Here is a 10,379-nt window from a genome sequence, read left to right on the forward strand (position 1 = left end):
AAAAAATCGAGACGTGAGTACCTTGTAATATCTCCCATCCACGAAGCATCCGCATCCCTCCTTGGGGATGCAGCCCTCTCCATCGAAGACGAATCCTTCGTTGCAGCTGCAGCCTTCAGCGCAGGTTTGGGGGCACGTGGAGGCACCCGCGAGCCCCGCGCAGCTGTTGGCGCAGAGGTTGGCACACAGGGAGTAGGTGCTGTTTGCTGGGCAGCTCAGGGCTGGAAAGAAAAGGATGAGCGTCGCACGACTCAACGATGAGCAGCCCAGAACTGCACCCTGAGGCCGATGGAAATCCACCCTTTTGGCATGGGGATTGGCTTCTCCCACTTATCCCCAAGAAGAACCAAAATCCACCCCGTTGGTGTTTGCGTTGCCCTTTCCCATTTGCCCCCAAATGGAAGGGAAACCCACCCCATGGAGTTGGCTGTTCCCATTTGTCCTCAAAGAGGAATGAAAGTCAACCCCATTGGAGCTGGCATTGCCCTTTCCCATTTGCCCCCAAGTGGAAGGGAAACCCACCCCATGGAGTTGGCTGTTCCCATTTGTCCCCAGAGACGAATGAAAGTCGACCCCATTGGCGCTGCCATTGCCCTTTCCCATTTGTCCCCAAGAAAAAAATGAAAACCCACCCCGATGGCATTTTCCCATCCCAACATTCGTGTCCCCCAACCCATGGAGGACCCTTCAGCGCTCGTCCCTCTGCCCATATTTCTCACTTCACATCAACGGGACGATGTTCCCCACTTCTTTCATCCCCAAACTTACGGCAGAAGGATGGATTCCTCCACGCCTCAACGGTGACACCGGCAGCTTGGCAAGAGAACGCGTAGCTCTGGATGCTCCGGCACAGGACGTCGGTGTTCCCCTCTGTAAGGCAGAGGTCTCGGATGCAGGCGTCCAAATACAGGGCTGGGCTGATGGTCTTGGAGCAGGAGGAGAAGGGGCCGTGGGGGTCCGTCAGGATGCCGCAGTAGTTGGGTTTTTGGAAGATCTTCTTCTTCTCTTCTATGCAGACGGGGCAGTCGTCGGCGGAGCATTTCTCCTCGCAAGCCACGTCGGGCGTTTTCCATCCGGAACCAAAAGCGGTGGCGTTAGGAGCCGGGTGGCCGTCGGGGAAGAGGAAATCATCCTCGCTGTTCCTGTTGTTGTTGCCACAGAGCCCACACAGGTGGCCCTCGTAGCCCGGCGGGGCCGTGACCGCAATGTGGTGGTGGAGGTCGTAGCGTATGATGAGGCCGAAGTCTGTCTGAAGCCAAACGCCCATCCCGTCTTGGTGTACCTGGACCTGCCCCTGGCCCAGGATGGCCGGGAGGCGGTGGGATATGGAGTCCACCTGGGGTAGAGGGAGAGAAATCCCCTGTGAGCTGCAGGAAATGGAGGTGGGAGCAAAAAAATGTCAAGGGAGGCACCTTCCAAATGAGATTTTGATGAATTGAGGGCTCCCAATTTGCAAGTGGAAGGGGAAAATGGGGGTGAATGTGGGTTTCCCATGGAGGTGTATGCAAAAAAGGTGGGAGGAGACACCTTCCAACCAAGATTTTGATGAATTGAGGGCTCCCAGTTTGCAAGAGGAGGGGGAACTGGGGATAAAAAGGATTTGTCTTGGAGATACGTGCAAAAAAATTTGGGGGGAGACACCTTCCAACCAAATATTTGGACAAATAAATGGCTCCCAGTGTGCAACAGGAGGAGGAAATGGGAATGAACTCGGCTTTGTCTTGGAGATAGGAGTGAGCTCTTCGCTCCATGAACTAAACCCACAATTTTTAGACCATATTTGCACCCAGAAAAGAGGTAGACCCCCAATCTGGCCCCAGTGGGACCATTCAACTTCGTGTCAAAGTCAACACGACCCCATAGACTTTGACGTCAACCAAGGAAAGGTTGAACACGAAACACAGCCGCATGAGGACGTGTCCCCTCTTTCCTGATGACAAAGCCAACGCTGTGTCACCAACTTTGTCACCACCAGGAGCCACCTTACCAGGACCGTCCCCCTCTTCCCTCGCTCCAGGGTCAAGGTGAACCCGTAGACTTCTACGGACAACGCTTCAACGCCGGAAACCTTCTTTTTTTGCCTGGAATCCTTCTTAATTTTCACGACGAAATGTTTGATGTCGTCACTGTTGGTGCAGCTCTCGGTGAGGATGTAGGAACACGTGCCCGGGAGCTCAAACGCCGTCCCGTCAAAGGACAAATAGCTGCGGTCGCCCGTGACCACGCAGGTCCCAACGGCGGTCAGCGGGCACTGGAGTACTCCGTTGACCATTTTGCAGCTGGTCGCGGTAGGAGCAGGAATTTCCTGGCAGACCACCACGCCGCCAGCTTGGCACTTGCACTCCTCCCGCTCGGCGGGGTGGAAAACCTCTTCCATCTTGTAGTAGAAACCATGGTGGAGGCAACCGCAGCTGGCCATGGGGACGCACTCGTCGCCGCTGAACACGAAGCCCTCGTTGCACACGCAGCCCTCCCGACACCGCTCGGTGCAGCGCAGCGGGGTGTAGATGCTACTGCAGGTCTGGCCGCAGTCCAGCGAGCACAGCTCGTAGTGGCTGTTGGCCGGGCAGGACATCCCTGCACGGGGCGGATGGGATCGTTAGCAAGGACGAGAGTTGGCGGTTTTCCTCTCGTTAGGGAGAGCTGCGCCCAGAGACGACGTTGAACGAACGTCGATCCTTTTTCCTCCCGATGGTAGATATTTCCCTCTCTCCAAATATGTTCCCCCCTCCCAAATGTAGATGACCTTTCCATAAATGTAGATTGTTTTCCCCCAAATGTAGATATTTTCCCCCCCAAATTAAGACATTTTTCTCCCAAATATGGGATTGTTCCTCAAAATGTAGACCCTTCCCCCCAAAATGGAGACATTCCCCCTCCCAAATGTAGATTACTTTTCCCCAAACTTAGGCATTTTCCTCCACAAGCTTAGACACTTTCCTCAAGATCCAGGGTTTTTTTTTTTTTTACTCCAAAATGTAGAATTTTTCCCCCAAAATGTGAATACTTCCCTCCTCTACAGTGGCTTGTTTTCTCCTCCAAATGTAGATATTTTTTCTCCCCATATCCAGACTTTTTTTTTTCCCAGAAACATCGATATTTTTACTAAATGTAGATATCTTCCCCCCCAAATGTAGATATCTTTTTCTCCCTAAATATAGTTAATATTTTTTTCCCCAATGTAGCTCTTTTCTCCCAAAATGTAGATCTTTTTTTCTCCCCAAAAGTAGATTCTCCCCTCCTTCCCCCAAATGTAGGACATTTTTTCCCCCAAAATGAAGCTCTTTTTTTCCTCTGCTAAAAGCAGGTTTCCCCCAAACCACCTCATTTTCCCCATTAGCATCAGGGCCAAATGAGAACATTCCCTCCATCACCACCATCGCTCCAACACTGTATTCCCCATCAACCTCCAGTTTCCCCTGATCTAGACCACTTTGGGTCCATTTGATGTGATTTGACCTTTAAGCAGGCAATTATCTTCTGTTCTTAATTGGCCCAATGCAAATTATTTGGTGTCTACCGAGACTAAACCCCCGTCATCGTAACTGGATGAGATTTGTCACTCGATGGAAGGGAAACTCTCCCACACATTGGTCATACATGGGAACAACTGGATCTTGGGGTGGGATAAAGCGTTAAGTGAGACCATCCCCACATGGGTTTATCCCAAGACTGGGGCTCACAACCTTCCATAAAACAAAATAAAATCCCCAAATTCATCCAACTTACTGCAGAAATCATCCGTCCTCCACTCCTCGATGGTCACTCCGGCAGCTTGGCAGAGGTCAGCGTAGTGCGCGATGTGTTGGCACACCACCTCCTCCCGCGCCGGGTACAGGCACAAGTCACTCTTGCAATTCTGGTCGTATTTTGAGGGTTCCACCGTAGCGTGACACTCTCTAAAGGGTCCGTCCGCCCTTGAGATGATCCCGCAAAGCTTCTCCTGCTTGACGGTGGTCTTCGCGTTGGGACATTCCTTCCTGGACAGCTCCGTGCAACCCGGGACGTTTGCCACCTTCCAGCTCTGCCCGAAGGTATTGGGGTCGGACGTCATACGGCCGTTCTTCAGTATCATCTCATCGCTCGTGTCCCCGTTGTAGTTCCCACAGAGCCCGCAGAGGGTGTCCTCATAAATGGAGGGCACCGACACGCTGACGTCGCCGCGCCAATCGTAGGTGACGATGAGGCTGAAATCGGTCTCTATCACGACGCCCCGTCCGCCTCTGTAGATCAGGAACTTCCCGTGGTGGGAGTAGGGTAAGTTGACCGACTGGTCATCGATCTGAGTGCGAAAGTCCAAAATAAAGAAAAGGTTTGGGATCCAAATAGGAAAACGGACTGTTTGTCAGTTAGGTGAAATGTGGTTTCGCGCTGCTCAGCTGCCTGAGGCTCGGGCAGCATCCAAAATTTGGACCCGACGTGGCCAAACCTGGACTAAAAGCATTCAAGTGATTCAGGTGATGCTCTACAGATTTAATCATCTGCCCCAGAGAGATGTCCACCAGCTCTGAGATGATGGGTGGCATCCAAGTTTGGCCCTAAAACATCCAACGTTGAACTTAAAACATCCTAAATTGGAACTAAAGCTTCCAAAATTTGGGCCTAAGTCATCCAAAACAGGACATAAACATCCAAAATTGGACCTAAAAATACCCCAAAATTTGGCCCTAAAGCATCCAAACTCTTTAGATGATGACTCTTCAAATTCAATCATCAGCCCCAAAAAGATGTCCACCAGCTTTGAGATGATGGGTGGCATCCGAATTGGGCCTAAAACCACTCAGAGCCTTGGGCCCAAAACCACCCAGAGCCTTCAGATGAACACTCTTCAAAATTGAATCATCTGCCCCCAAAAAGTTGCCCTCCAACCCCAAGAGGAGCGGTGCCGGAGGTTCACGCTGTGCGCTGACCTCCTGATTTGGGTGGAGATGTCTACTTTTGGGCAATTTAATTTCGGTTTGATGAAGGTGGAGGCAAGTGGGGCCAGTTGCTCTGAATCTCAGTTGTGTGATTGGAGAATAAGTGTCAAGATTTGGGGGGGGGGGGGACAATATTTTGTAATTTCACAATATAGGAAAAATAGTAAAGAGAAAGAAAGGGGGAGGAAGAAAGAAAGAAAGAAAGAAAGAAAGGGGGAGGAAGAAAGGCAGGAAAAATGGAGTCGGGTTGAGGCGATAGAAGTGGAGAATGCAGAAGTTGGGGGGGGGGGGGGACAATATTTTGTAATTTCACAATATAGGAAAAATAGTAAAGAGAAAGAAAGGGGGAGGAAGAAAGAAAGAAAGAAAGAAAGAAAGGGGGAGGAAGAAAGGCAGGAAAAATGGAGTCGGGTTGAGGCGATAGAAGTGGAGAATGCAGAAGTTGGGGGGGGGGAAGGAGAAACAGGGGTGAACTCACGGTGATTTTATTGGGGTCCTGCTGGCTGACCGTGATGCTCTTCCCGTAGACCTTGACCTTCACGAGCGCGATGAGGGGCGGAGAGCCGCCGTCCCCGAGGCCGTTCTGCACCAACACCTGGAAGTCCACCAGACCTCCGCTCTTCTTGCACAACCCAACCAACTGGTAAAGGCAGGTGCCCTGGAAGGCGAACCTCTCGCCGTCAAAGCTCCTGTAGTGCGTGGCGCCCACCGCCGTGCAGACCGCACAACTCGTCGGGTAGCACCCCCGGATGCCCTCCTTCACCCCGCATTCCTCCTTGGCTCTGCAGCTGGCTTTGTAACACACCGCCCTCCTCTCCCCCTCGCAGAAGCAACGCTTGGTGCAGCCGTCGTCCCCCCAAAATTCCTCCCCGAGGCCGTAGAGGCGATCTCCGAAAACGCATCCGCACTCGGTTTTGGGGATGCATCTCCCGGCGTCCAACGCGAAGCCCTCCTCGCACCCGCAGCTCTCCACGCAGGACGATGCGCTGCAGTCGGACGGGGCAGCCGCGTCGTTGCAGGTGGTGGGGCAAGCGGACCCACACGCCGTGTAGTTGCTGTTCTCCAGGCAGGAGGGAACTGCAGAAGGAGATGGGATATTGGGGGGGGGGTCATGGATTATTTTGGGGTGGGTGTAAGAAAGCACGACGCCGCACCAAAAACACCCGTGTGGGATTTGGGGGGGGTGTTGGTGGGCTTGGTGCGTGGGGATTTGGTGGCACTCATGGGCGTCCTGGGTTTTTCAGATGGATTTTTTGGGGGGATTTTCTGTGGATATCTGCACTCTTCCTATTCTTTTTTTGTTGTTGTTGTTGTTGGCATCCAGGGATATCTTGCGCTTTTTACATGGACTTCTGGAATTTTCCATTGACCTTCTGCGCTTTTCCTATGGATATTTGGGATTTTCTATGGATACCTTGGACTTTTCCCATTAATTTTTAGAGTTTTCCATGGACCTCCTGCGCTTTTCCCACGGATATTTGGGATTTTCATGGACCTCCTGCGCTTTTCCCACGGATATTTGGAATTCTCATGGATCTCCTGCGCTTTTCCCACGGATATTTGGGATTCTCATGGACCTCCTGTGCTTTTCCCACAGATATTTGGGATTCTCATGGACCTCCTGCGCTTTTCCCATGGATATTTGGAATTCTCATGGATCTCCTGCGCTTTTCCCATGGATTTTATCCCTAAATTCTGCCTGCTTGGGTCCCACAGCTCAAGGCGCACTTCGGTGCAACCTCATTCAAAACATCCAGTTCCCACCTCTCTTGGGGAGACCGAAAAGCACTGGGGACAAACAACACCATTTTATTCCCCTTTCACACCCCTACTCTGCTCATCCCCACCTTAACCAAGCCTTCATTAAAGCTCACAGCGCCCCAAAACCGAAGGGGTTTCCTCCTACTCACAACAACGCGCCGACGTCCTCCAGTCGGCCACGACGATTCCCTTCTCCTGGCAGTCGTCCGCGTAGGCATTCAGCGCTTCGCACAGAATTATGTGGAGCCCTTCGTAGTCGCAGAGGTCAGAAATGCAGTTTTTAAGGTAGATATCGGGGTTGACGGCGTCGTGGCAGCTTTGGAAGGGTCCCAAGCGTTGGGTGAGCAATCCGCAAAATGCCTCCGACCCGTATTTCCCTCTCTCGCTCAGCTGGCAATGCTTGCACTCGCCGCTGCAGCTATCCAAGCAGATCCTGCCGTCGCCAAGAACCTTCCAGACCTGTCCCAGAACCACGGCGTTCTGCGCCAAGGTGCCGTCGGGCAGGAGGGCGTCATCGTTGGGATCGCCGTTGCTGTTCCCGCACATCCCGCACACTTTGCCGGAGTGAGAGCTGGGGATCTTCACCACCAAGTGGCCGCCCCAGTTGTACAGGACCTTCAGCATGAAGTCGGTTTTTATCAGGACGAACCTGCCCTTCTGCTGGAGCTGGAGCTTCCCGTGGGCGAGGGAGACGGGGAGGCGGGTGCGGTGGTTGTTCACCTGGAGGGGGAGAGAAAAAATAAGTGGGAAAAATGGGGTGCGAGGCAACAGAAAGATTGGATTTGTTCCTTTTTGGAGGCGTCTTCTTGCGAGCTGCAAGCCCCTAACTCAGCAGAAAGGAAATAAAAAAAAATAAATCAAAAACCAACCAGCAACTCAACCAGCCACACAAAGAAGGAAGGGAGGAAGCGCCCAACCAAGGAAGAGAGGGAGGGAGGGAGGGAAGAAGCGCCCAACCAACCAAGGAAGGAAGGCAGAAACGCCCAACCAACCAAGGAAGGAAGGCAGAAGCGCCCAACCAACCACCCAACCAACCACCCCAAAAAAACCCATCCAACCACTCCGCCCACCACCCAATCAACCGAAGAAACACCCAACCACCCACCTACCCAGTCACTCCACCACCCAACCAACCACCCCAAACCCACCCAACAGAACCCCAGAAATCCTCTTTCCTCCTCGGCTTCCCCATCGCATGTCCCCCTCCTTGTCCTCCACCAGAAATCCAACAAACCACCTGCAGCAGTGCCACCAGAAGAGCACCAAGGACATCCCTGAGGTGAGATTCCTTGCTGAGATGCAAGAAATCCCCATGCAGTAGCACCACGGACACACAGACGTGTCAACCCGCGATATGACTTCGTACCCCTTGACTATTTTCTTCTCCACGTACCCTCACGAATCCATCCTCGGACCTGAGCGCGACGACCGTGACATTGTAGACTTGGACGATCACAGCGTCGATGGAAGGGGATTTGGCGTTGCCCCTGTGGCCGTTTTTGACCTCGACGCTGAAGAAGGGCAGGTCGACGGCCTGGTTGCAGGTCATGCTCAAGGTGTAGGTGCACCCGCCCATGAAATCGAACGTCTTCCCATCGAACGTTTTGTAGTGGGGCCCGCCGAGGACCCAGCAGGTGGAGAAGGTCTCCGGGATGCACGTGGGTTCTCCTTCCACCATCTCGCACCGCTCCTGCTCCCTGCAGGAGACGTCAGAGCAGGAAAGCGTGGAGGAAGCTGGGGAGAAAGAAAACGCAGAGGGCGATGAGGAAGGAAACCACGAGGCCTTGCTGTGAGGAATGCAGGCGGTATTCTTGGCTGCGCTGGGCAAAGGGTTGGGCAAAAAAGAGGTGATCCTTCCTTTCTTCCCAGCGCTGGCGGAGCACTGGGTCCAGCTGTGGGATCCCAGTGCAATGGGAAGAGCCTGGTTGTGGGCTGGACCAACCCCATCCTGTGGTCCTACACCCCAAAACCCCACCAACCCCACTCTGTGATCTCACCAACCCCCACCAACCCCATCCCGTGGTCCCACCCACCCACACCAACCCCATCCTGTGGTCCTACACCCCAAAACCCCACCAACCCCATCCTGTGATCCCACACCCCAAAACCCTACCACCCCACACACCAACCCTACTCTGTGATCCCACCAACCCACGCCAACCCCATCCTGTGGTCCTACACCCCAAAACCCCACCAACCCCATCCTGTGAACCCACCAACCCATACCAACCCCATCCTGTGGTCCCACACCCCAAAACCCTACCACCCCACACACCAACCCTACTCTGTGATCCCACCAACCCACATCAACCCCACTCTGTGATCTTACACCCCAAAACCCCACCAACCCCACTCTGTGATCTCACCAACCCACACCAACCCCATCCTGTGGTCCCACCAACCCACACCAACCTCACTCTGTGGTCCCACACCCCACAACCCCACCAGTTCCACACTGTGGTCCCACCAACCCCATCCTGTGGTCCCACACCCCACACCTCCACACCCCCTGCTCTGACCCTACTTACGCGTGGCACACAGACCGGCGAACCCGTAACCCTCGTAATTCGTGAAGCCGAAACCCAACAGCCCAAAGGTCCCGCACTCGAACTCGATGCTCCACGTGTCTTCCACTCCTTTCAGCCTGAGCTCGGACCAGGAGAACTCCGTGCCGGGGATTTCCTTCCATTCCACATTGGTCATGCTCTGTTGGCGTTGCATGATAGCGCCGGTGTCGGAGTGGCGGGTGACGAGGACGACGTGGTTGTAGGCGTTCAACCCGGTGAACCGGTAGGACGTGCAGTAGGCGGAGACGGGCGGGACGACGAGGAGGAAGGGGTCTTGCCAAGTAAAGTAGCCCTTGGCGCCGGTGAAGAAGAGAACCACCTGGATCACCGCCGAAGAATTCACGTAGAACGGGGAATTCAGCTTCGTTCGGAAGACTTGGACGTCCCCGGCCTCCATGTACTTGGTGGAGGCCACGCCGCCTTCTTGGTAGGAGATGGAGGTGGCCTTGGCCGCCACGACGTAGACGAGGTCGTGGGCTCTCTGCACGGGGTTGGGGGGCACGACGTAGGCTCTCCCCCACTCACTGACGGGGAGGAGCTGCTCCACGGTGTAGTCGCAGCCGCTGCGCACCTTGGCGCAGGTGTGACCGCTGAAGACGGCCACGGCGTTGTCCGACGTCACTTTGGTCCCGCTGAGGTCGCCTTCGCTTTGGAGCTGCAAGCTCTGGTAGGGACCCAAGGGGACGGAAAGCGTGGAGCCGGACCGGTAGGTCATCCCGCGGAAATAAATCCTCCCCTTGACTTTGATGGAGACGCTCGATGGTTTCTTCCCGGCCACCACGGCGAATTCCTTCAACCCTTCCTTGGCCGCGTCGTTGGGGGTCACCACGTAGTACTCGGTGCCCAGCGTGGCCACGGGCAGCACGGCGGTGGCCCCGATGCTGTAGGTCTTGGAGCTGGTGAGGACGACGGAGATGTCTTTGTTGGACGTGACCAAGAGGCTCTTCTGGGAGATCCTCTTGTTGACCAGCTCCAAGGCGCCGGGGAGGTGGACGGAGGAGGTCTGGTCTTTGCGGAGGGTGACGGTGTCGTGGAAGGCCCCGTCGGAGCTGGACAGGGTGACGCGGGTGGTGTCGGCGTAGGCGGTGAGGAGGAGGAGGAGGTTGGGGCGCACGGCTTCATCGCTGTTCTG

The 10,379-nt window shown here is 54.5% G+C and overlaps 1 protein-coding gene across 1 annotated transcript in view; it reads right to left on the bottom strand.

The window, feature by feature from the left end:
- The window catches only part of LOC110391360 (IgGFc-binding protein-like), a gene marked incomplete in the record, with an annotated part of 37,375 nt that overhangs the window by 20,454 nt on the left and 6,542 nt on the right, over positions 1–10,379 (bottom strand). The window contains 8 exon segments of the mRNA XM_021383188.1: positions 22–221; positions 769–1,336; positions 1,988–2,577; positions 3,730–4,282; positions 5,398–5,996; positions 6,830–7,400; positions 8,074–8,414; positions 9,209–10,376. Of these exon segments, the coding sequence (XP_021238863.1) occupies positions 22–221; positions 769–1,336; positions 1,988–2,577; positions 3,730–4,282; positions 5,398–5,996; positions 6,830–7,400; positions 8,074–8,414; positions 9,209–10,376 (4,590 nt within the window).

This window comes from Numida meleagris, unplaced genomic scaffold (genome assembly GCF_002078875.1).
Source record: "Numida meleagris isolate 19003 breed g44 Domestic line unplaced genomic scaffold, NumMel1.0 unplaced_Scaffold354, whole genome shotgun sequence".
NCBI classification, from domain to species: domain Eukaryota; kingdom Metazoa; phylum Chordata; class Aves; order Galliformes; family Numididae; genus Numida; species Numida meleagris.